Source organism: Gobius niger (assembly GCF_951799975.1).
Source record: "Gobius niger genome assembly, chromosome: 6".
NCBI classification, from domain to species: domain Eukaryota; kingdom Metazoa; phylum Chordata; class Actinopteri; order Gobiiformes; family Gobiidae; genus Gobius; species Gobius niger.
In genome coordinates this window covers 16,336,356-16,364,209 of record NC_136857.1, presented here as the reverse complement: position 1 = coordinate 16,364,209, position 27,854 = coordinate 16,336,356, and the positions used below count along the sequence as shown (strand labels likewise).

At 39.7% G+C, this 27,854-nt stretch overlaps 1 protein-coding gene across 5 annotated transcripts; it reads right to left on the bottom strand.

Moving 5' to 3' along the window:
• Positions 1–4,369: 4,369 nt before the first annotated feature.
• Positions 4,370–27,587, bottom strand: uckl1b (uridine-cytidine kinase 1-like 1b). Of its 5 annotated transcripts, none has more exons than XM_079558515.1 (15): positions 27,463–27,587; positions 21,691–21,884; positions 21,128–21,234; positions 18,357–18,527; positions 12,473–12,544; positions 12,029–12,218; positions 11,499–11,560; positions 10,685–10,701; positions 7,937–8,035; positions 7,482–7,575; positions 6,903–6,965; positions 6,678–6,800; positions 5,936–6,043; positions 5,562–5,718; positions 4,370–5,270 (listed from the first exon to the last, which is right to left on the bottom strand). In XM_079558515.1, the coding sequence occupies exons 1-15, from the start codon at positions 27,534–27,536 to the stop codon at positions 5,191–5,193; spliced, it is 1,611 nt and encodes a 536-aa protein (XP_079414641.1). In that variant the 5' UTR covers positions 27,537–27,587; the 3' UTR covers positions 4,370–5,190. The 5 variants fall into 5 exon arrangements, with proteins under 5 accessions (XP_079414641.1, XP_079414640.1, XP_079414642.1 ...); XM_079558514.1 differs by lacking the exon at positions 10,685–10,701 and adding an exon at positions 9,493–9,512; XM_079558516.1 differs by lacking the exons at positions 10,685–10,701; positions 27,463–27,587 and adding exons at positions 9,493–9,512; positions 23,545–24,260.
• Positions 27,588–27,854: the final 267 nt, after the last annotated feature.

Here is a 27,854-nt window from a genome sequence, read left to right as displayed (position 1 = left end):
TCTAATATTGTAGCATTCATCATAACAAATGACTTAATTAGGTCGAGTTGGAGAATCTCTTTCTGTTTGTCCTCTCTTGTGTGAACGCCGTGTGTGTGTGAGTGTGAGAGAGCGCTGTAATACAAGGCCGAGATAGATTTGTACGGTGGAGGTAGGAAAAAATAAATAAAAAAGTCAACAACGCACTGATTAACATTGGCAATTTTAATTTGCACTTTTACATTTTCCCAACACAATAACTGAAACAAAATTGCCACGAACAAAATGCATTCCTTTAAATGTTTCCCTCTCAATTTTTTTTTTTTTGTCCCACAATTCTGAATACACGTTTTCAAGGATGGCCATTATATGTAAATGAATTAGCGACAGATTAATAGAGAACTTTCAAGCTTTTTTTGAAAAAATAAAAATAAAAATAAATGAAAACCTTTAAAATTCACTTCCATCACTTCTGAAAGCCGAGTTTGCAGCGTCATATCTGTGCGCATTGCTCCCTCTAGTGGTGAATCCAAAACTGAGGACGAGACAATGGTGGTTCCTCTCTTCCAGTTTAGGGCTATATCTGGACAACAATAGACAACTCTCAACAAATGCGTTCTTGTGTGACATCTTTTCTTCTCCTCTAAGGGCGTCGCAGAGGTGAGTGTGCATTTCCTGGGCTGACGAACCTGAGATTGAGCCCAAAATCACCATTCTCAGGTTGGACAGTCCTGGAAGAGCCACTCAGGTGCATGGACGTCTAGATGTCCCAGGCTCAAGGCTCTTCGATCACACACGCACACAAAAAAGCCTGCAGAAACAATGAGCAAATGGGTTGTTTTCATATGCTTCACATTGTAAGGGACCACGAGGCTTGGGGAAAGATGTAGAATTGGTTACATGCAAGTATATAAGTCATCATGTCAGACCATATCGACATCATGAACCAAAAACTGACAAAAAGTACGGCTCCTATACAAATATTAAGTCCTGTTGATTTCTCTGAAGCTTTTGTTATCACTGTATTTGTGAAAAAGACCAAGATTAGAGAGAACTAACGGCCAAAACTGAACAAATACAAAGATCCACAGCCAAGATAAAAACAAATTTTGTGCTGAATAAACTAGTCATCATAGTGAATTTATTATTTACAAAGGCAAGTATGGCTTCAATCAACATTTCAACAAAATAGTGTTTATGATATTGGGCTATAGTTTTGTGTTATACTTATTTATTAATACTCGGACATCTTTGTTGGCATTTTAATGTGCACTATAGAAAATAAGAATGACCACATTAATAGCTTCCATTTCAGCAGAAGTAATGTACCGAACATCCATGCAAACAGCTGAATCACTGTCGACTTTATGATCTTACACCGCCGCTGTAAATCTATCGATAGAGTAGAGTACAGACACCAATACATACGCACGTGTTCTATAAAAGCTTTAATACTTCACTGTAGAGCCTCTTGTCAAGAAACACTGAATAATTTAAATGTGTTTAGCCTGCAACCACCGCCCCTCCTCAAGTCCTGCTAATAAAACCCTTTCTTTTGCACATATTTAGATATAAGAGTGGGTTGAAGGCTTGGATTTAGAAGTAAAAAGTAGCCACAGTGGAATAGGAACAGAGATAGTAGGGATAGCAGTGGAACTCATGAGAATACTGTAGCACAGGGGTGCCCGTGCCCAAAGTGCGGCCCCGAGGACTCATCTTAGGGGGCCTCAGGCTTCTTGTTGAATTGCCACACATCATGAGAGATGGTATTTTTCAAGACAAGCCTCTAATTCTACACAAACCTCAAAAACTAACTTTTTATTGAGGGAAACAGTTGGTTTTAAGGTTCCAAGAGTAAATAAAGCACGACACCATATACACTTCAGTATGCGGCCCTCATTGAACACGGTTTGGAGGAGCCCAAAGTGAGTGTTGGGACACCCTGGTAGATCGTGGGGCACTGAGTTAGAGGTTAGTTCAAGATATAATTTGAAAAAAGTGTAAGCAGTAATTACTTTTTACTGTGGGGCATCCAGGTGTTCATCTGTAATTTGAGGGTCGCAGCAATCTGAAAAGTTTGGGAGCGCAGGTGTAGGATTTATAATAATAATAATAATAATAATAATAATAATAATAATATTGATGATGATGATGACAATAATAATAGTTCCATTTCCTTTTATTTAAATGATGCAGTTTAATGCCATATTGAGGCATACAGTGAGGGGAAAGCGTGATGGTTTGGGGCTCTTTTGCTGGATACAGGGTCAGTGACCTGTTGTTGACCAGCCGCCTGACCCAAATTGGAAACTGCAGCGGCCCCGGTGTGCACCTAATTGGTCAGGGGTTCGCCCAACAGCAGGATTTGCACCCAAAACACAAGTCCAATTGGTGCCAGAACAGCCGTCAAAAAACAGAAGATGGCGAGGCTGAAAACACGGAGAGGCGAGCACAGACTCCAGAAACCATCGCGCTGGTTTGGGATAAGCAGTGAAAGCAATGCAACCTGCAAGGGCCACACATTCAGTGTTGGGGAGAATACTTTCAAATTGTATTTAGTTACTGGATACTGAATACTTGCCTTAAAATGTATTTTATTTTCAATATATTTATTTACTTTGTCTATAGTCTGAATACTTTTAATACTTTTAGAATACTTTCACATTGATTGTCATTATATTTATATATAAATATGGTGTTAATTACAAAAATGAGGACTACTAAACTGAATTACCATTTATTAGAAGCTCAAAAACTCTCTTGGCAAATGCACAGAAGCAGCAGATACAGCTTCATGTGACACGTGTGCTGTGTTTTTTCTGAACTGTGACATAAGGCGTTTTAAATCTTTTTTTTATTCTAGGAGGAAAAACAGGTCAACATTAAAAGTCCTTTTTTTAATAATGTGCAATATGGAGCTAGAATGTAATGATTGAGTACTGGGATGTATTCCCTTGATATTTGGAAAGTAACTGTATTTTAAACACCTAACTTTACCAGAATACAGTTACTGAGAATTAAACACGTATCCTAAATACATGTATTTACTCCCCCCGCACTGCACATTTATGTCTACTTCTACTGCAGAGTTGGGAAAAACTTTTGGAAGAATTTTATTTCCATAAACAGGTCAAATTCACCGACTGTATCTTCTCTGTAAGTATTAACCATTTTTTGTGAGTGTGCTTTAACTATCCCTAAACTTCTTAGAAACATTGGAACAAAAACAAGAAACAGCTGCTTTAGTTTTTCATATAGTTCCTTTCATATAGTCTGAAAATGTGCACTATTCTGGATTCTAAAGTGTCGGATGCATCTAAATTACCAACAGACATGAAGTATGTTTAATGTACAATTACATCTAATGTATATCACACAGCCACATGTCTCTAAATAATAAGTGTTTAAAAATAAATAAATAATAGTAAATAGTATGTTAAGTATTGGTAAAAAATAACATTCTACTGGGGCCAGCTAAAAAACAAAAGACAAAATAGTGTAAAAGTGAGTCAGAAAGTGAACCTTACCCATGTGGACAAACGTACCAGTGTCTCCAAATGTCTTCATCTGGATCCAGCCTGGTGATGTGACCTGGTAAGAAAGACACTCCCGGCTTCAAACCTCGAGCAGCTTCATTGTGCACTGTGCTGCCAATAGGGATGCACAGTGCTGCCTTTCTCACTCTGCCTTCCTGTTTGTCGATGCACAGGGTAAAGTTTCCACTGACAACTCTGTTCGACAGGACCACTGTGACTATTGCTCACTGTCATTGATTTTGAATTGAACAATGTCAGAAAGTGTAAGACAATGCTGTTTGTAAAAAAAAAAAAAAAGAATCTTAAACTCCCTGTAGATAAGATTGAAAAGCACAAGTGAAAGTGATTGTGTAATTTATTTAAGGTGATATTGGTAAATGTTTATAGGAGTAGCTCTACTTTCTCTTCAAAGCAATACCTGTTATTGTATTGTAATGAATCTATCAAACTTCACAGGAGGAGTCATTACACTGGGATAATTACTGAAGATTTATGGGCACCACCGGATACAGGTTGTGTTGACATTAAACATGGACAGTCCCAATATTGCACTTTAATTTCTTTATTCATTTCTTGTCTACAAAACAAAATCTGTAGATGCAACAGCAGCAGTGATGATTGAACTGCAGTACAGAATCCTTCTCTCAAGTACATTTTCACTTTTTGATGGAGCTCTGTCACTTTTACTTCAATTTAATTAGTGGGGGGGGGGGGGAAATCAAGACTTTTGCTTAACAACATTTTTATGTAACAGTGCATTGCAGATTATGAGCAATTCTTATAGAAAAAAACAACAATCAGATTTTAAAACCATTTGACGTTTCTGTTTGTCAAATACACACACACACACACACACACACACAAATGATGTGACTGGAGTGAATAGAAAATTCTTAATATGGGTGGAACCGTTAACTTTCGCATGTATATTGTGCTGCAAATAAGCATTCAAGTTAAACATACAGAGCCAAATGTCAAGACAGTAGTTAAATAATCGCTCCTTTGTTTGTTAAATGTAGTTGACCCATTTTCCCAGCAGCAAATTTGCCTGCCGACTGGTCATGTGCCCAGGTCTATCCATAGTAAAAATATGCAAATGTCACTCGCGCTGCATACTAAGTGCATACTTAAACTGGATAATGAAAGAATGCTACAGTGAGGTCAGCATCCACAGAGGAGGAACAGACAGTCAACAAAAGCAAATACGCCTACGCATTTTCCGATTGATTGGTCCTTCAGAAAAGGCTTGTGGCAATGGAAGTTGAGCAAAAGAAACAGATTTTATGAAAGTTTAGAGGCAGGTGCAAAAAAAAAAAAAAAAAAAGTACAAAATAATCGTTCTTTTTCACTAGCGCTGTGTGGACATTTACATTCAGCATCGTCATCCACAGTACATGGTTTAAGGCAAGATAGGTCTATAAAACATTGGCAAATTCAAAAACAAAAACTGTCACCGTTTCAAAGGCAAAACAGAACATCATACTGTACATGTATAAACTTAGAAATAAAACATCTGTACATCCACATACTGTAAAAGAGAATATATTATATTTAAATTAATGAAATGCACATTCACCGTTACAATCAAAGCAGCAACCTTATAAGGGCACATTTTGTATCATAATGAAATGTCCTTTTCTTTTCCGTCAAGTTTCAGTAAAAGTCTGAGTTTTGTTCAGTAACTGGGCTCGTCCATCTCCTCGTCACTCCAGTCTGGAGGTGCATCTGTGCCGAAGTAACGGTCCCCAAAGTTTCCTGTAAAGCATCAAAAGACAGGGTTTGGATCAGAATACTACCATAACCAGCACCACCATTATCTCTACAGATTATCTGGCATCTATCAGTACAAACGGCCAAAATAACGAAAAAAAAAAAGACTCCAGCAAATACAAGTGAATACACACTACCACTATGATCAAGTCTCCTTTATCTTCAAGGTTACTGCTATTACTACCAACCAATAATAATTCAACCAACAATGAATTAAATAAACTGCTTGAGTAATAATCTTCCCACCTGTGATTGGCACATTAGCCTGTGACTCACCTATGCCCGGTATAATGTGGAACAGGTCATTGACTTTCTTGTCCACAGCTGTTGTGATAATCTTGACCTGTGGAAAAGCGTAGGCCACGGAGTGCACTCCCATCTCGGCCATCAGCAAAGACACCAGCAGGATTTTATCCTCTTGAACATCATGGTCCTGAACACAAAAAGGAAACATTAGACACTACAGGACACTGATCTGACCAGAACTGGAAAACACTGGAAACTAATTTATTTATTTAGTTTTCTCAATCACAATATAACTTTAAGTTGGCAAAGTAAACAAAAGCCATGTTTTCAAGTAGTTTGAACCTTTTCAACAGTTTGAGACCATTAGTAACACGCTGCTTCTGTGTAGATTGACTTTGACCCACCAAAAGCACTCGCACTGCCATCATGGCGGCGGCTCCCGTGGACACCGTGCAGTCCATCAGGATCACATGGTCCTCACTGATGTCTTTGGGGAGGCGCAGGTAGTGCAGCTGAAACCGTTACACTGAGGTTAACATAAATCAGGACAGGATGTGGCTAAAAACAAAAGTAACATACATTTGACCTGTAGCATCAGAAGAGTCTAAGAAAGAACAATGTGACTAGTTTAGTTCAGTTTATTTGACTGGGACCATGTACAAAATACATTCATCTTATAGAAGTTAAAGTTTAACTTCTCGACTATGTTTAATTTAATATATTTTGTTATATATAACATATATAACATATATAACATATATAACATATATATATATATAACATATATATATATATATACACAACAGATTTAATTGTAGTATTATGGTCCACCATGTCAAATCTGACATGAATTTGCAAAATGATGTGACAAGCAACTTATTTTTGCTCTTTAGTAATTCAGTTTCGGTAAATTAAAAAACAGATACTGTTATACGTTGACTGATAATTGACAATAATTTAAAATACAACTTTAACAAAATATTAACAGCCTAGTTTATGCACTACTCAAAATGAATGGTCATTTGTTATATATATTTTTATATTAATGATATGTCTTCAAAATACAATTTTGAGTCTCCCAAATCTTGCATTCAGAAGCAAAAAAAAGGCCTTCAAGATTAAACTTTGCGTTTGCTAAATTCCTACCTCTGGCTCTCCCGTGTCCTGGTTGGTCTGAATGAGGATTTTGCCGATGCGAACATCTTTACAAACAGCCCTTAGTGCTGGCTCCATGGTCTCCCCGGCCCGCAGAATGGACACCCCTGTGATCTGTTGCAAAACAAGTTAAACAAAGGTTAATTATGTCAGATTTGAATATAATTAAAAACACACACAGGTTAGAGTATGAAGAGAAAAAATATGTTTTTTTACCCTTTTCCCAGTGAACGATCGGCCTTCATAATCTTCTCCCTGCGGCGTCTGGACTATGTGAACCTGAAGGGCATATTAGCCATATTGCATTAGCGTCGCCTTATGCTGATGTGCACACGTTGTTGTTATCAATGATTGCCTTGTAGGCTCTTTGAGAGAAGAGCGAACAATCTCTCCAGATGATAAAAATGTATTGCTTCATGTCTCAGGTGATGCGGTTTGAACTTTCCACTGCAGTAGTTTGACAAGTTTCCACACAACAATGCCAATTTTTACATTAAGACAAACCGACCGCGAACCATAAGATTGAAATATTCCACATCTGTGCAGTTACATTTTGATTTGTGTCCCACAAGTCTTTTCTATCCGGCCATTACAAGAGCGGCAAACTGAAAACTATTATATTTTGCCACTACTTCATTTCATACTTCTAACACTGTAGTTTGCAAATAAAATAAGCACAAATAGTCATTTATATTAATTAACTGTTTGAAAGTCATCCCTGGAATTACAAATAGTTCATTATTTTTGTTATTATGCAGGATATACACTTATTACACACCAAACTGATGTACACACCTGCGAGGGGAGGAAGGACAGCGCCCGCTCTATCAGCAGCCGCATCAGTCTCTTGGAGTAGAAGATGAACTCATCACGACTGGTCTCCTTGTTCCTAAATGTACCATAACCATTAGATGACCTGTCTGATTCAAACGCTACAACTCAAAATGTCAAATATAAAAATACATATATTACTGACTAGTACTGAATATGGCAATAATTGTATCAGATCATCATGTGAGTAATGCATGTGGACTAGTGTGACTTGATGTCTAATGAGACGGAATGACCGTGATACAACAGTACAGTACAAAAGTGGCCCAAGGACAGATCTGGTGATTCAGTACTAAAACTCAGCACTGGACCACTCCTAAAGCAGCTACTTAATCCAGACAGAAAAAGACGTGACTGTGCAGTGTCAGGCCTAATGGGTGTTTCTGTCGCCCGGTTCAGTGTTTTAACATCCTTATTACCTGATGATAGTGTGCATGCCCCTGACTTGAGGGGTACTCTCCAGCACGCTGAGGGTCTGGGGGAGGGGCTGGGCTTGGTGCGCAGAAGCTAGTGCCGCCCTGTAACCACAGCAACAGCGGGACAGATGGGGTGAGAGAGACAAAAGACTATGAATATCCAATAATAGTGAGAAAGGTAAATAGCATTCATTTTTACAGCACTCTATGAACAAATGTGCCCAAAGGTCAATTGCACAAACAAATACAGAGACAGGTGTGAGGAAACTCGTGCAGAAATACACATTAGTACTTCATAAAGTAATATTTGAAACAGCAGAGTGATCTTGCAAGAGCCAACACAACGTAACTGTGTTGAGTATTTCAGTGAGCAAATAGTAGGCTGCTTCAATGAAAATATGTTACAAATGTAATTTAAAGCATTTAACAACAACCAAAGTTGACCAATAAAAGTAGGATTACCAAAAGATAATAATATACAAATAAAATAACATTATCATATTCACAGCAAAGTGCCACAAAACTATGCGTCAAAGGCCCTTTAAACAAGTGAGTGTTTGAACAGAGGCAGGTCTGTGATGGCACATGACAGAGGGGGGCAAAGTGCTCCAGAGTTTAGGATGTGCCACAGGGAAAAGCAGGTCCACTGTTTGCAGCGTGACCTTTGAACCTCCAGCAGATCTTACTGGAGGCGGTGAGAACATTTACGGTAAAGGTCGAGTGTGTCCTCTGCATTTGACCCCTCTTTCAACGCCACAGGGGCAACCTTAAAGAAGCAGTGGGCGAGCGCAGTGCAGCACCCGGGGACCCAGGCTGATGCTCAGAATCACCCGGCTGAAGGATAAACCTATTGTGCATGTTTTTAGCGGTAGGGGAAACTGGAGTACCTTGGAGGCAGACACGGGGAGAACATGCAAACTCCACACAGAGAGGCTAACTGCTGCTGCCATTTCAGATTTGTGACACTTGTGAAATGAACTGATATGCTTTGTCCAGTAATTTAATCAGCTGTGACGGTTGTTAAGGAGCTTTAAATATAAAATGTGATTGATTGATTGCAGTTCGAGGACAATGTGACTTTGCTGGTGTAGAAGATTGACATAATGTAGATTCGGTGCACATACTTAATGTCTGAAAAAGACATAACACTGGAGACTTCATTTCAATTGAGTGATTCATATTTAACAAATGATTGTAAATGTACTGAATCTACATTATCATATTAGCATTCCATCATGGCAACAGAATAGCAACAAAGCCAAATGACAGGCAAGTCTGCATTTTTAATTGATTTGACCCCACGGAATACTGAGGGCTCTGTTTAGAATGAAAAGAACACATGTGCATACCCTCTGTAGTAGTTTTGGGTGCCGTGTAAAACAAACACATGCTCGTCCTTCAAACATCAAATGCAACAGTCTTTCCTGAGCGCTTCTCAGAGGCCTGACGTTCGTTGGTTACGTTAAAAAGTTTTAAAAATTCACATATCCACACGGCATGTCACTGAGATACCCATCAGCCAGATGCAAAGAAAAGAAAACCATATCAAATCAGCTCACATATCCCAGCGAAGTTTCCTCTATGGGAGAGTGCATCGACGACACAAATAACACAAGTGACATGACAGAGGAGAACAGAAAAGAGATGGGAAATGAACATTGGGATGAAGGAATTATCCGACACAGTGAAAATGTGACAGCCAGGAAATCCTTTTTAATTGTGATGATAAATGGCAAACATATTGTAAAGTTTTAAGCAGCTTTTTATAATTGCAAATAGAAGTAAGGTTGAGAATGCAAGCATGCACCATAAGCCATGTTTGTAGCTCAGCTGTCAATAGATGCACATAGTAATTGATCAGTGAGTGTGCCGTGTGAATGCGTGGGCGGTGCAGGATTGTGAACGTGGCTGTCACTCTTTCACTGTGTGTAAAAAGCCGGTATTTGAGCTCACATCCTGTATCTAAAGACAGACACCCAGCACACTTCCTCTCTCTCTGTCTGACATACTGTGGCCAACATTCAATGGAAAATCTTTTGTCGTAGCATATTGGAAACTTTCTCTGTGGCTGAGATATGCAATAGTCAACTATGGCTTCCTCTGGTTTAATGTAAGCGGAAGAGGTCAGTCAATCGGTGTATTTTGAGACGTAGGAAGAGTGACTGATCATTCTACATACTCAGGGAGGGAGAGCTGTGCGGTGAATTCTGACTGCAGTTTGATTGTTTTGAAGTCGGACTGCACAATTATGGAAAAGTATCTCACAGTTCACATTTTAAACAGGTCCAAGAGCAATACATCCCATCCATGTCAATACATGTTTGTAGAGATCTCTAAATGACAGGATTTGCAGGTTTAAAGAGTTGAAAGAACCCATGGAGACAGATGTTTTATTGTTTTCAAAGGATGCTGATGAAATTTCCTAATTCCAGCCATTTGTTTCATAAGAGTTTGAAGATAAACCCAAATAGTTTGCACTTTGTGTACAGTTTGATTTGATTACACATTTGCACAAAATTGTACTCCAGACTTGGGATCTACAACACATTTCTGGTCATACTCAATGTGCCCCACTCTCGATAGTAAATAATGTAATAAACCAAAGAACCAGACAGAGAGAGAGTCAGCATTTCTGATTTTTTTGTTTTGTTCCAGACTTAGTTTTGCCCAAGGCCAGGAAGAGATTGGAAAGGAGAGTGAGCGGTTCAGATGGTGAACAGAGAACAACAGAGAGGATAAAGGCCACTCTACCTGACGCTGAGCTCACGCTGTGGGCCGTGGGTGGGCAGTGGGTGAGGGAGAGTGACAGACAGTGAGACAGCATTTATAAGCGATCGGTGTGTACGTGTACATGACTTTGCGTCAGACTAAACTACGAAATAAAGATATTCTCCGCAGATGGACTGGATTAGCGTTTCCAGAATAGAATAATCCACCTGGTTCCCACAGTGGGGTTTGAGGCCCTCTGGGGGTCCTCAGAGGCACTACAGGGGAACCCCAAAGGCTGTCTACACATAGAACACTTATGTATGGATTTTGAAATTATGCATTTGTGTGAAATACTACTTTAAAATATTGAGTCTACAGTTATTTATCTACATTTAGGTCTGAAAACATTACACATTGTTTTGAATGGAGTGAATTCTAATAGCTGGGGGCCGTGGTATGTTTATATCTACGGGGAGGCCGCAACACTCTGGACTTTGAGGATTGCTGGAGTATACAGGGCTAGACTATTACTTCGTAGGATCATATTCATTATTATAAGTAAAAATTCAAACTTGTTTAATTTTGGTGAAGGAACAAATCAAAAACAATGAATAACAGAACAGCTTTTCTGTCATTTTCAGTACAGCATGACATGTTTTTGATGTCCACTAGAGGGCGTATTAGAGCATATAATACTCTGTTGTACAAAGGACTAGAATCCTGTCAATAATAAACTCTCGGAATAATTGATGTCTGGCCCAGTTATGAGTAAAAACAGTGTAAGGTACAGAGTGGTGTTGCTCAGACGCCTGTAAATATCGATAATTAACCTGTTGTGTGCACGTGCGGTTCTTACCTCTTCAAGCTGACTATGAACATGCTGCACAATTAAATCAATTGCCACCATATTGCCACCACCTGTTAAAACAGACAGTAAACAGTTAGAAGTGTTTCAGATTTTAAACCAAGTACACTTGTTAAGTATTCATAAATTAGTACTTAGGCTTAATGACTGTGAACTTTCGTCTCTGTATCAAGTGAATATTGCAGGCTGCTACATAATAATTTGCTTGTGAAGGGTTAATAATAGGTCTTGTATGCTTTGGGTCGACATTCATAAGTTCTTAAACACACAAGAACACACGCACACACCCAAGTATTTTTACTTTCATTAAAACAACACTATTCATTCTATATTAGTTCCTTTGTTCTATTTGAGTTTGAATTTCAGCACACCTTATTTTACTGAACAAGCTACTGTCATGAGTTTTCAGGTCAGGTTATACATTTGAAATATCACAAAATCAAGAACTGTTTTCAGTAAATGGTCAAAACATCTTCTGATTAAATAACTGAAAACAGGTATGAAACTAAAGTAAAGCGCACCTCGAGGGACCACGATGTCAGCCAGCCTCATGGTCGGTTCGATGTACTGTTCAAAGGCCGGCTTCACAAACTTGTTGTACTGTTTAATAACTCCCTCGATATCTCGGCCTCTTTCTGTGATGTCCCTCCTGAGGCGCCGCACCAGCCGGATGTCCGAGTCTGTGTCCACGAAGATCTTCATGTCCAAAAGCTATAGACGAAATTGTTTTAAAGGTCTTAAAAAATGTTCATTGACCAGATTATGAAAAGAAAAGTTTAAGTATTTTAGTTCAACAAGAGTGAATGAATTTCGTCTCTTATTCACTGTGCAAACAAACAATACATTTTCACATGTTTGTGGTTCACGTGCTTTAGTTCTTGACGTCAGGGCTGGTTACTGTTCTTCCAGTCGCAAACATTTAAAAATGTCAAAGATCACAGGTTTCTCTTAGCCATTAACCTTACCTGCAGGAGCTCTTTATCTGTAAAGGCCATAATCCCCTCGAAGATGATAACACTGGCTCCATATACAGTTTTCTGTTGTCAACACAAATTACACGGTGTTACAATGGTGTTTACGTACAGTGCATTAACATTTACTCTCGGTCAGAGGTCCCTGCACGTTTCACAACAAGTACAATCTAAGTCATGGCTAAATCATGTCTGAACCGGAAAAGTAGCTCTTCTGATGCATAAATGAAATAATCTCTAAATTAGTCCATGGGCCAAACCCCAAAATCTGGCAAATCGGTACCGAAAAGGTGGCAAAGGCTATCGTTGATTTTTAAGTAGGTCCATGTCTGAGGTTTATATTTTTGTATGATAGCCTTTTCAGAGTTACAGCTTTATCATAGTTTTCAGCTGTTGAAGTGAACCACCCCCATGTCAAAAAAGTCGCTTTTGACACTGGTCCATATTTTGGTTGAGGCCATTTCCAGCCCATTAGATACTGATTTACACCATTGCATTTGGTATCATTGTAAAGAAGACATTTTCATGTTTCACTTGAGCCCAAATGTACTACTCTGTGACTATTACCATGGTAACCATAGCTCCTCAAACTCAAACCTGAGTACATTTTTTCACCATTTTCACAAAAACAGTTTTACTATGTTTAACGCTGTTTCTTCAAAGAACATCACAGAGACAAATGTTTGATACTGGGCAACTCTCTAGACTCTGAGGATTCAGGAAATGTATAAAATGTCAGCACTTTTTCAACTTAAGGCCTCACAGTGAGCCACGAAGTAAAAGAATGTCCACCTCACATGAGCCTCTCCCATTGAAATATGCCTATATCTGCCATTCTAAGGTTGGAACAGCTGGTGAGACTTTCTGTCCAGGAAAGGCCAAAGCAACTTGAAATTACATTTATAAAAATTACAATTATTCTGTATTATATAAACTGTGTCCTAAATTGTAAAAAAAAAAACATATTATGTAGCCTATGCACTGTATAAACACTCATTGACAGTCTCATTCACTTTCACTCATTCACTACTGAAACCACATAATTTTACATTGGTAATTGGTAAATAAATAAAGTTTCTAGCAATATAACATTGCAGACACCATTGTCTTTTGCTTCTAGAGAGTTGTGCCGTCGAATGGCCCTGGGGACAAAGACAAAAGGAAAAACTATCACTAGATTTTGAGCCAAAAGCTAGGTTAGAAGTACCAAGGTGTTCTACCGTACTAGAACTGGATTCTACAGAAAATTGACTCAGGGGACATGAAACAAAAAGAAGAACATGCAAATTCTATGCAGAAAGGTCCCACATGGAACTTCTTGCTGTGAGGAGACAGCTAGACATTCAGTCACTCTTGAACCCCCTTTACAAAAAACATTATGCTGATAGAAAAGGGTGAAGGGAATACCTCTTTATGTCCAAGAAGTTGTGAAAATTGTAAGAAATTGTCCTGCATAACTCCTGCAGCTGTAGGAGATCTGGGAGAGCTGTCTCCCAGAGACACGAACTGTAGTTGGTTAGACAGTTGGTTATCCAAGAACCAAGCTTTTCCTGCAACAGTTGACAATGGCGACCCATGGCCAATGGCAATGTTATATTTTCTTCCAACCAGACTCCGCGACCGTGAAGGGTCGAGGGAGAAAAGTGGTGTAAGAGTGGGGGTGAACTACGGCTGAGTACAACCTGGAACCACAACAGGACTGGCTTCACATCTTTTTCTCTCAGACACGGACAGTGGTTAACTCAAGTTTATAGTTTGACCTGATAGAGCTTGTAGAAGCCCATAACACTAAAGGAACAACATGAGGCAGCACGATGTAAACAAGGAAAAGGAATGTGGGTCTTGTCTTGTTTGGAGCAGCACTGTCCTTGCGCCAGGTGGCCCAAAAAGTGTTGAATGCGCAGGAGAGATTGCATGCCCTCAGTGGTTAGTCTCAGTGCTTAGCGTTCTCTTGCCTCTCAGCATGAAGTTCAATTTAGGTGTTTTTGTGTGGAGTTTACATCCTGTCTGTGTCAGGACAGATTTTCTTTGGGTGCTTTGGTTTCTTCCATTAATATAAAAGATGCTGTTGTTGAGATAAAATGTGCACAAGAGGCAATAAGAGATAATCCCAAACAGGAATGGTTTCAGAGGTGGAGCCTGCTGAGCTTCCGAGAGACAGTTTTCTAGTTGCATTTGACTGGGCTCGATATAACTATCGTCAGCCTGAGGTGATGCTGAGCCCTGCAGAGGTGGCACAGTCCAGGAGACAACTCAATAAGTGCTATCGCCAAAGGATTTGTTCCCAGCATATTCTGAAGAGCATGAAGAACTCTACATTTAAACCTCCACAATCATCAACCGGTTTGTTATCTGCTACGTTTTGAAAGCAGGATGACACAAGTGCTGCCATAGCCCAACAGAATGAACATGAACTGACCTCTGCTGAGTGTGCCTGACTAAAACATCAGAAACAGACCTCACAAGGGTGGCCTGAAGGCCATATATTTCCTCCTGTCCCCAGTGGTTACAGCCTTGCTGCACAGTGGAGTGTGGCATGTGCCGTAGAACACCACAATTGTCGCTTCAGTCTTGAACTTTGTACACGGCACCAAGGATTTACTGTATTACTGTACCGATTGGCATCGGCAAGTCTGAGGTCTGGGGTTTTAGAGGAGGCATGCTTTAAGTGGTCAAGTTCAAATATCTTCAGATCTAGTTCATAAGTGAGGGCAGAAAGGATAGAATATGAGTATAAGGAGTACTCTTCACATGAGACAAGTCGCCCAAAGGAATTCATTCAGTCCACACTTGGTGGTAAGATAATTAACCCATGGTCAGGTCATGGAGGCAGCAGCAAAGCAGAGATTTCCAGACATCCCTCCCCACTTCCTCCAGCTTTTGTGAAGCGATCCCGAAGCTTCCCAGGCCACATAGAGACAGTGTGTCCCCGAGCCACCTGAGATGGCTCCCCCCGATAGGAAGAAGCAGCGGCTCTATTCCGAGCTCCTATTAGGTGACTGAGAAAACTCCTTTCGGCTGCCTGCATCTGCAATCTTGTCCTTTCGGTCATTACTCAGATCTTATGACCATAGGTGGGCAGAACATAGATCAATCAGCAAATCAGCTCCCTCTTCACCACAACAGTCCGATACACCGATCACTGCCGATGTCGCACTGATCTGTCGATCTCACGCTCCATCCGTCCCTCACTCATAAACACGACCCTGAGATACTTGAACTCCTCCACTTGAGGCAAGGACTCTCCACCGACCTGTAGAGGGGAAGCCACCCATGGCCTCGGATTTGGAAGTGCTGATACTCATCCCGCTTCACAGTCGGTTGCAGGACATGGGCACAACTCTACAACTCTACCCAGGGCAGCTGAAGGTCCTGATTTGATGAAGCCAACAGAACAACACCTGAGATCCTGGGGTTCCAAAACCGGACACCCTCTGATTCCTGGCTGTGTCTTTAAGTTCTGTCCATTAAACTAATAAGTAATAAGTAAACTTGTGTTTAGTCATTTATACAGCATAGACTCAATATGCCTGGGAAGAAAATAAATAAATTACACACCATAAAATAAATAAACAAAGTCAAATACGTTAATACAGCACATACACACACAAAAAAAAAACAATTCATGTACAAAGAACTTAAAATAACTTCAGAAAAGCTGGAGAAATTGTTTAATCAAATAAAAATATGGACGGTTTTGCTTAGTCGACTGCCTCTGTGATTTAGTTCTGGATGAGGCTAAGCTGTAGTTTTGTGTTGACTCTTCATGTCCTGGTTATAATCTATAACACCTCACAACCTCACCATTCTACTATATTTGATTAATTTGTAATTAAATAAAACAACTTTACTGAAATGACCTTACAAAATTATTTACTATTTATTTATTATTTTATTTATTAATTTGCTAATCAGTAAAAAAGGGTGTTGTTCAAATGTGTGGTTTATGGCAAATTCAGCTTCAGAAAAAAACTTTCTACAGCAAATACATTAACAACTAAGTTTGTATCTAGTGTAAAATATGGTATTTTTGGCATAACCATGTGGTGTCCACAAAGACAAACTTTTGGAATTATCTTGGATTATTGAGACATTTTAGACAAATGTACAGGACTACGCATAGTAGTGAAAGAAACAGAATGGCATTGTGTGTATGGCATAGTATATGATAAATATCTATAATGTATAAAATAGATAAACAACTTTTTGCTAAAAATACAGAACTGTTCTTCTCCACAAATGTAATTTCAAGTTGCATTGGCCTGTCCTGGACAGAAACTCTTAACAGCTGTTCCAACCTTAGAATGGCAGATATAGGCTTATTTCAATGGTAGAGGCTCATGTGAGGTGGACATTCTTTTACTTCGTGGCTCACTGTGAGGCCTTAAGTTGAGAAAGTACTGACATGTTTTACATTTCCTGAATCCTCAGAGTCTAGAGAGTTTCCCAGTATCAAACATTTGTCTCTGTGATGTTCTTTGAAGAAACAGCGTTAAACATAGTAAAACCGTTTTTGTGAAAATGGTGAAAAAATGTACTCAGGTTTGAGTTTGAGGAGCTTTGGTTACCATGGTAATAGTCACAGAGTAGTACATTTGGGCTCAAATGAAACATGAAAATGTCTTCTTTACAATGATACCAAATGCAATGGTGTAAATCATTATCTAATGGGCTGTAAATGGCCTCAACCAAAATATGGACCAGTGTCAAAAGCGACTTTTTTGACATGGGGGTGGTTCACTTCAACAGCTGAAAACTATGATAAAGCTGTAACTCTGAAAAGGCTATCATACAAAAATATAAACCTCAGACATGGACCTACTTAAAAATCAACGATAGCCTTTGCCACCTTTTTGGTACCGATATTTGGTCTGGCCCATGGACTAAATGTGCAGATGAGCCTGAGCACCACCTGAAGAAGCCCACACTTTGAGAACTACAGCTGTAGGTCATATTAAAGCAGTACTAAGTAACTTCATTACCTTAATACCTTTCCGTAGTCCCTCTGGGGGTTAAACAAGTGCTAATGGGATGATTGGGGGGTCTTTCATCTCCCCCTGGTGTCTCTGGCCAGAAAACCACACTTGCAACTTTCCCTGCACTGGGTCAGAGGCGAAATACACACTAATGGAATCACGAAGAAGAAGCTAACAGCCAAGTTTGAGTAAAAAAAAATTATCTCCATATTGGATGTACACTATCCCTCTCTCCCTTTGTCTTTTCTGTCAGCGTAGTATTTACTCTCACGGACAATTAACGAGTAAAAAATCGTTAACATGCTACGACACCTGCAGTGGCGCTTATGGCCTCTAGGGGCATGAGCTACTTAGTCCTGCTTTAATCTTTGTAAAAATGTCACAGAATTATGTCACAAACTACACAAAACATCATTTCATTTGTTGTGAGAAAATACTTTATAAGTTATATTAAGTTGTCAGTGTTTTCGTAAGATTGTTTGTTGTCGCGATGACTAGAATGCAAAAGACTGCCTTTTTATCTATACATATTGTTCCATTGTTCCAGGGGGGTCATTTTCCCAGCGTGAGCATGAGTACATGTACAAAACAAGTAGCACATGCCAAAGTAGATTAGCAGCCGAGTCATTTGTGCGTTTTTTACTCACGCAGCATTCTCTCATTCACAGATTTGGGGCCTTGATACTGTAATACACATCAGAACCTGTCTTGATAAATGACCGCCCATGTGTGGTTGTTTACAGTATATGTTTTCACATGTTAAAAGGCTGCCACTGAGAGAGGGAGATTTGCAGCAGAGTGCCTCTAAACTCCGAGAGAGTGAGATTAAAATGCTCTTAAAACAATAAAGTCAGATTACATTTCAGCAGCCTCAACCGCACTTGTTGAGCAGTCCTCCTTACCCAGTCCTTTTGCCTCCCGTGTGTGTTGAAGTCATACACGGGAATCTTCACACTCTTTCCCTTCTTGAGCTTGCGCAGCGTGTGTGTGAGCAGAGAAAAGTCAAAGGCATCCGGGTGGTCAAAGTTGTAGTCGTTGCTGGCGGCGAGATTCTGTTCTTCTTTGGATAAAACCTGCAAACATGACAATTACAAGAAAACATCATTGGCAAATTCAGATTTTCAAATTAACAGATAAAACATTTAATGGGATGTTTCCAGATTTTTGACATAGGGCCTCATTTCCTAGAGTGTTGTTGATTTCTGGAGATATATTTATATTTTTTAAATTCTTATATTGAAAGTTTAGTGGTTCTAGGCTCGTGTTGGGCTTGTGCATGTCTATGGTAACTAGTAGCCTGCATTAAAAACAGTCTGACCCAAATCACTTATAACACCAGACTACTGATATAAATGTCTGTGTTGACTGAACATTTTTTGAAATATAACAATTTTGCCTTAAAAAAAACGTATATTTGAGCAGCTTCCTTCAGCTTCCTGGTTATAAGCTACGCAGCAGCGGAGTGATCTGCTACATTACCGGATCTACAGTAGTTTGTTTACCTGCGGCCGGCATTACTATACGTAGAATTAACAAAGGAGCTTTCAACAAATCAGATATGGCAACGTTTGGAGGACTACTCGATGATTTTGAAGAGGTTTTTAATGCAGGCTACTAGTTCCCGCTAAACTCTTCAAAATAGACTGCATGAAATTAAAACAAAACAAAAAAATCTCTGGAAAACACTCTGGATAACTAGGACATTAGGCCCTATGTCAAAAATCCTGAAATATCCCTTTAAGGGCCCCTTCCATCATTAAAGTTATTTACACCATGTAATTTTACCAAAAAGCTGTAAAATAAATCATATAAAACAAACAGTATGTCCAGCATTTATTTAGAACAGACTTTTTAATATTGTCTTTATTTGTACATGGTTTATATTCATTATGCTATACTATGTACACACAGGCCCACCTTAATGCACCCATAGGCCCCGGGGCTTAATCAGAATTGTAGGCCCCACCCCGATTAAAATGATTAATTATGTTTTATTTGCTTATTTGTAGATTTTTTTTTTCTCTTGGTTCTTTATCGTTTTGCTTATCAATTCATTAAAAAATAGGCTATAAATTGTAATATGTGCTTCTTTTTTTATTCAAACAGAAAAGAAAGTAAATTAACCTATTTTGACATAAACTTCCTCAAATCATTTTTATAAAGATAATGTAGAATGCTATTTCAGTGGCAGACACTCTATTTTTATGAACGAGGGTCGAAGGATATTCTTGTTCTTCAGCGTCGTAGTTTCTGAATGATACGAGCAAGCGCGCAAAAGCACATGTTTCAGCACGTGCGCTTTGTTTTGGTTCTTAATAACGTAGCAGCTGCACGTATATAAAGAGGACAGATTCAGACGGGTTCTTTACAACGTGTAGCGAGGGCGGATCCTAAAACAGCGCAGACGTTTGGGATGAAGTGGTGCGTGTATCTGCAGCAGCTCCGCGCCTGCAGGTTTATAGTATAAAGAGGCTGCAGCGCAAAGCGGCATCAATAAGAGGCGTCGTTAATGAAGGAGTCACAAGGTTCTGATGGATTACTCATCAGAACCTGTTCTCATTGTAGATATACTCGTTGCTGCTCCAGTGGAACAAAGAGCCACAACAAGGAGGCTAAATAGCTGCACGCAGCTCCGGAGCCGCGGTTGCCGACCCCCGTGATAGGCCCTTAAATATGATAGGCCCCTGTGCTCCAGCCCCTGCTAGCCCATTGGTTAAGGTGGCTCTGTGTGCACAACATGGTCAGTTCAATTGTGGAAAATAACATTTAAGAAACATCTTACACCCTTGTGACGTCTGGCGCCGCTCGTGTGTGTGTGTGTGTGTGTGTGTGTATGTGTGTGTGTGTGTGTGTGTGTGTGTGTGTGTGTGTGTGTGTGTGTGTGTGTGTGTGTGTGTGTGTGTGTGTGTGGGGAGGGGCACTCGGAAGGCTAACCATTAAAACCTCACGCGGGTATTTCTCAGTTTAAAAACAGCATTGGCCCCAACTCAAGTCAACAGTAAAAACATACCTAAAATTGCTTTTTTGATGTCACCATGTCAAAGTGAAAATAAAGTTTAAGATGTTGGTTGAAAGGAAAGCTAAAAAATGGTTGCATAGACGTGGCTCTGTAGGAAATGCCTGGCTGTAGAGTGTCGTTTGAAGTGCCACTTGCTAAAGGTGGAAATATCATCGGTCACTGAGAAAGCCCGCCCCCTCTTTCTGCGCCACTGCTGTCAGACGGTGACAGGATTACATAACATAAATATGGGTGCGTGTAAAATGGGCAACAGGGGTGACCCTCTGTACCTCACATTATGTAATTACATACACAGTATTAATATTATTTTTGTGACTGTCGTTCCAAAGAAAATCATGTCTTTCTGTGACGTGTGTTGCATATTTGGTCTTTCTTTATTAAGACTTGGCAAAACAAATGATATGGCTATAAACTCTCTGCATCTATAGTTTGGTATTTGATTTTACTACTTTCAAATCAAATACTACCACTACTTGTGAAGTAATATGGATGAAGGGTCTCACAACAGTGGAAAATGTGATTTGTAAACTTACTGATGATTATATAATTAATGCAAATTCTGCTGGACTCTAGTGCAGCATAAACAGATTGTCAGGGTCAAGTGGACACAAACTACATTTCTTCACTTGTGTATGATGGTATTGATGCACAAACCTTGTAAAATGAATCCATTGAAAGTAATACAACCCAGGGAACATCAAGTGCTTCAATAATTTTCCTGGCAACTGTGGTCTTTCCCGATGCACTACCACCGCACAAACCTGAGACAAACGGTGATAAAAAGACACAATGCATTAGGCCAACCTCCAATGACCTTTTCTTAATGAGAACATACTAGGACATTAAATGGAGAAAAACAGTGTTCAGTGCAGCCAAAAATGCTCAAGGCATCTATTTACAAATGAGCACTGAGCAGGTAGGTACAGACAGACCTGTTTGGTTTGGAGGCTAACAAGCCTTTAAGAAGTAACACACTTCTCAGAGGAAAAAAAAAGAAGACCGTGTAGTATGTTTAACAAATAATCAGAAACAGAGAAACATTAGTTTGTACCTGCCAGTGACAAAGTCAGTGACAGTGCCAATATATGTACAGTGTGCATGACGTTATGCAAAGTATATCTTTATACCTTTTAACACTGACATCTTACTCTGAGGCAATAGAAAGCATAAGGCTGCAAAATAATTTTTGTCTTATATATATATTAATTCAATATTACCGATGACAAAGGCCTCTTTGGACTGTGCCCCATGTTCATTGTACCAGGGCGGGCGTCCTGCTGTGTAGATGGTCCTTTTGGAGGTGCGCAGCAGTGGTGGCTCAGACTTGCACTGGCTCGTGGTCCTTTTCCTGGGGGATAGCCCTGAGGTCACAGAGGGGAGCAGTCTGTCGAGAGATCCCTCGCCACTTCCACTGTGGACACAGAAAAACACAAGACACCACTTTACTTAATGAGGTTTCATTCAAAGAACCAGAACTGCCCTGGACCATGGCCGAGGTGCCACAACAAATCACCTGCCTCTTTAATTTGCAACAAACATAGGGCTAATGTCAGAGGTCTTTTGACATCAGCTTTGCTGGATTTCTTCTGTATGTAACCAGTAGGACGGATTCTATCTGCAGTATGTCCACAACATAAGGGCCCATGTTAAATATTCACACTGTCATTGTGGCTCTGGTGCTGTTTTTTACTAACAAAGATCACGCTTATAAACAAATTTCTTTGGGCGTGTTACAAGTAGCATCACAAAAGCTACAGAAAGGTTTTGTTGAATAATATTGTGCAGTTCATCAATGTGAAGTCAGAAGTGATACTAAAATAATCAATAATCAACAATTGGCAACAAGTGCCAAAGTGCAGTGACATCTGCTGGGTTCATGTATGTGTTTTAAGTTGAGTGACACGGCAGACAATAAAAGAAAGACCAAAAACACACAACTCTGAAAACTGCCTGGCCTCTATTACAACATCCAATATTGAACAACCTTTTGCTACTAACACACATTGGTTGAAGACATTACAAAAGAGATTCAAGCAAGAGCGCCCCAAAGAAGTGGTTCACACCAATATTGGAAAAAGACTGACAAACCGGTCTAAATAACTTTTTGCAAATACAGTACATCCAGGTTTACGTCATTTGAAAAATATATGGCATGAATGAAATCAAGCCATAAAAAAGGCTTTGGTTGTGATAAAAGCAAGCTCGCAATAAAAAAATTAAAAAACTTACTGAAGCATGCGAGAAATCCACACTTCACCCAAAGACGACTGTAAAAATCCAGAGGCCATTGCATCTACTGTAAAACACTGCTTCTTTGTCTATGCCCCTTGACTTGCACATCTTTATGTACAGACCCATAAACCTGCCCTGGTGAAGGGTCAAAACTGAAGCAAACAAAAAGAGTATGTGCTTTTTATCTTATCAGAGAACCACCAGAGCCTGGTTGGTGGCTAGTGCTGGGGAAAACACGTATGAGGTACAGCAGGCTGCAGCTGACTTATCAGTAAAAGCCAACCCAGTGAGCCATAAAAGATAAGCTTAAGTTGACAGTGTTGAATCATGCACTTGTCTGTAGCACAAGTTGATGCAACACTGATGAAAGATGAAAACTTTCTATAAGAAAAGTTGTCAAGCTGGAAATGCACTGAGTAAATACGTTGTAGGTTATAGGTTTTCAATAATGCAACAGGTTTTTTGTTTGTTTGCTTTGGACAACACCGGTCTAGTCCAAAGCACAATGGTAACGATGGACGTCCCAGTGGAACATACTTTAAAAAGGCAGTAGCTCTTGGATATCAAAGTGTCATCTTAGGAGAACACAAGAATCAGAAAACGTGCTATAACTAGTTCCGTAAAGCACCGTGACAGTGCAGATACCACTATGGTTGGTGTCTGCTGTTGAGTAACAAGTTCCACAAAGACGCAGACAGTGGTTCCCTAGTGACAAACTACATCCAGGAGTACATTGTACAGACAGACAGTCTACCTTCCAACCGTAGAACAATTTCACAAGCACAACATAAGACAGTGCGCCCAGGTAAAAATAAATAAATACAAAAAAGAGCACTTACCTGCCATCAGATCTTAGTGTCCAGCAGCCGGATATTCTAGCGCCGGAGTACGCTGGTAGAGAGTTCATGACTGAAGAAAAAGAACGTGCACTTGCAAGTTGTATTGTAATCTTATATATCCCCCAATAAGAAAAATATAATGGAGTGTACGGTTGTAAATGATTTAGCAGCAATGCCCTTTGGAGCAACACATCCACAGATATCTAGACACACTATGGACAGTGTAAAGAGGGGTCGGCATGGGTGAGAAACGAAACTTTGAACATCAGTTTTGTTTTCTTTTCCATTGAGCAGAGCAGTGTGGAAAGAGGCAGACTGGGAGGAGAAGAAGGCAGCTCGGCTTAGCACGGCGACTTGTACACTCAGTCTAACTAAGGGCACAGCTTTTCCCTCCTCTTTCCTTCACTCTCCGCGTTCTTTACTCCTCCCCTTCAGTCGTCAAGCCAACAAATGTAAGAGGATCGCCTTAGCCTGCAGATTATGTTCATTAGCTGGTATTAATAGCAGCAGGTTAGAGTAGACCTTCCCACTCCTGGCCCAAACACATTCATAAACACACACATACGACATGCACATGCCAGGGGCTGGGGTCATCTGTCTCTGACGGCTGAGTGTCGCAATATGTCACAGGAGGTAACGGAAGAGCTACAGGAAGAAAACAGGGAAAGCTTGTATCAGAGTTATTCGAAAGTAGCGATGTTACTAAAACTCCAACAACTACTACTACAAATGACGTTTACTAAAATACTTGCATTGAAGTATTTCAAAAAATGTCCCCTGGTTATACTTCTACTGGATACAACTACTACAGTCAGGGTCCACTACTATAAGGATTTGTCGACTAATATCTCACCAACATAACTCAACACAAATGCTAAAAAGAGTATAGTAAAAAATAAATTATCCACCGTGATCTGCACAATGATGATTTAAACTTTATTTATTTATTTATTTATCAAGGCTTGGGCAGGTACAAATGTACACTGCTCCATTGTGGCTGAATAAACTTTGCATTTGCCTTCAAGACAGAGTGAAATTAGTGCTTGTTGAAAGAGAAAGGCAAAGAGGAGATTATTTGACTATTGCTCTGCAGGGATTCACTGTTCCTCTTTGCAACAGACTTTAGAGACGTCACAGTGAACACACCCACCACAAACACGGGGAGAAACAGCGTCCCTAACCGAGCCGCCGTGAAGAGCAGGGAATAAGCAGCATGATGAAACCCAACACTGCTCCAGTGCTTGATCAGCTGACAGCCTGAACAGCCCTAGGCAAGGTACACAGGACTGCTGAGACATCAACTAGCAAAAACACACACATGCACACACGCACACGCACACACACACACGCACACGCACACACACACACACACACACACACACACACACACACACACACACACACACACACCAGGGCACGCCTCCTAGGTCACCACCGCAACAGACAAAACAAATCATTATTCCACCACTTCACAACACAGGATCATTGTTTTCCTTTGCAGCAAAACAAACACCAAAGCACCAAAAGTAGTGGTTGTTTTGATACAACCTTTAAAAATAAACTGCTGGTTGAAGGTACTAGTTTTTGTTCTGTCTCTTTAAGTGCAGAAGACAGCTGCATAGCAAGAAATCCACTACAGAAATAAGAAGCCAGGAGCGGGTGCGATGTCAAACATACTGCTTGACAAGTCGCTTAAACAAATGCCAGCCATGTTCAAATTCAATTATTATGAACCAAACAGAAAAAGTATTAGGAAATTAGTAAAAATAAATATCCACTTTTATTTTGCTAAAACACCAAGAAGAACTTTGTATAACAACACTACTTAAGGTAATACAGTGGGAACCAGATGTTTACATACACTTTTTAAAAGACACATATGCATTTTTTACTCACTGTCTGACATGATATCAGAATTAACTTTTAGGTTTTAGGTCAATTACAATTTTAAAAAAATATTTATATTTGCTAAATACAAGACCAATGAGAGAAGTATTTTTTTTTTAGAAATGTTTTTGTTACTTTTTACAAAGTCTGAAGTTTACATACACGATTGGGTGGCAGCATCATGCTGTGGGGTTGTTTTGCTGCGGCAGGGACTGGTGCACTTCACAAAATAGATAACACCATGAAGAAAGAACAATATGTGGAAATATTGGAGCAACATCTCAAGACATCAGCCATTATGAACCAAACAGAAAAGGCTCTGTTTGGTTCATAATGGAAGTTAATGCTTGGGTGCAGATGGGTCTTCCAAATGGACAATTCCCAAAGCAAATGGCCGAACTGGTTGCAAAGTGGCTTAAAGGGACTATACAGAGTTTAAAAATGTTAAAATCATGTATTTTAATTTCCTAACCCCACATGTTACAGCAACGTCCTAAGGTGTAGAATGAGCCCAGACCTGTTCATCACATCTGCCTCTAAAATCCTGCACTGTCACTCAAAAAGTACTTGTTAATTCAGGTCCGAAATACTGTCATGCACAATCTTAATATAGAAGCTGCAGTTACACGTAAGACCTGAGGTGGCAGTAGTGAGTATAAAATGACATTTACTTTGTTATCCCTTTAAGGAAAACAAATGTTTTCAAGTAGCCATCACAAAGTCCTGATCGAAGTCCAGTTGAAAATGTATGGGCAGAGCTGAAAAGGCATGTGCACGCGAGGTGGCTCCAAATGTGGCTCAGTTACACCAGTTCTGTTTGGAGGAATGGACCCAAATTCCTACCAACTATTGTGAGAAGCTTGTGGAATGAAATCCAAAATGTTTGCCCAAGTTATACAGTTTAAAGGCAATTTTACCAAATATTAATGAAATGTTTGTAACCTTTTGGTTTAGTTAAAAGCAACAAAAACGTTTCTAAAAAAATCTATCTCTCATTCTTCAGGCATTTAGCAAAATTCTAATTGACCTAAAAAAGTAAAAGTAAATTCTGGTTTCATGTCTGACACTGAGAGAAAAATGTAATGTGTCTTTTTGTGTGTGTATATAAGGTTCCCACTGTCAGTGACAGGTCAAGGTATGATACACATTTCAAGGGGACCCAAATTCCAATCTTTTTTAACCTATTATTGAAACTGGGACAACATTGTGTTACAAATATGCTTGGAGAAAATAATCACAGACTATTATAAAGTGAAAGTGCTAAAATGTGCTGTGGGATGAATAAGTTAAAATGTATTAAGAGTTGGAATCACTGTCTGCAAACCAGCACCACTTATAGCCTGCAATGCTCACACATCCATGGGGATATCACATGGGTGCTCACAGCTGACAGTCACAGCTGAGTGTCACTGATACAGCAACACCCTCTTGTGGCTTGGTAAAGGTTAGTTTGCTCCATTATGGCAGCTATGAATGTGAGGAAAAAGGCATTATGGATTATAGACTGGCTCAGTCTTAACTGTCTTAATAAATGTCATGTCAATAAACCCTTTATTATGTAACACATGGAAGAAAATCATGATACCACAGCTGAGCTCGGACCATGCCATGCGTTTGTCCTCAGCTAATATCAGCTGCTTTGACTTTATATGGCCAACAATGCGAGGCAAAATACTCCAAGGTTGGTAGGAAGGCCTGAACTTTGAAAATAAGTATGAGTTTCACTGCAAAATAGCCACTTGCTATCTTTACTTTCGATGTAGGAGAGCGCCTCGTGGTACTAATGTGGTTATAACGATCGTAATAACAGAGTAACAGACAACCATAAAAAATAAAAAAAAATAAAAAAAATGCCCACGTTGTAACAAATATTCAAAGAATAAGTTGCCAGGTGTACTTATTTAGGCAGAGTACATGAAGGCACACTTTGTGACATGTTGTGCTTCCGTAAAGATGCTCGAGCCTTCACCACTTCTGTTGTTTGAGGCTTAAACAGTCGTAGAATCAATCGGACATTTCCAAACATCTTACCTGCTGGACACACAGGCAGTTTTATCTTCATTATCCATATTTGAGCGTCTTTCTGCTATGCTAACAGCAGACATTGCCTCTCTATTGACAATCAGGTGTGTGCACAGTTAGCAGTAGCTGCACCGGGGCATTATGGGAGTTGAAGGCGTTTCTCATTTGCTGAGTTAGGGGTTTAGTGCTGCGCTCCGTCAAAACTAACTCCAAATCCCAAAATGCACCCGTGCTGTTCTGTCTGTAGTTTTTTCACATTCGTAAGCAGGGCCTTGTGGTTGACACATGGTTTATTTTCTGTCTTTGGGCTTGAGACAGGGGTGTTTTCTTTATTAACCATATAATTTTGTTTACACAGTATTAGCTTATTATCACTGATGTTATGTCATCATAAACAGAAG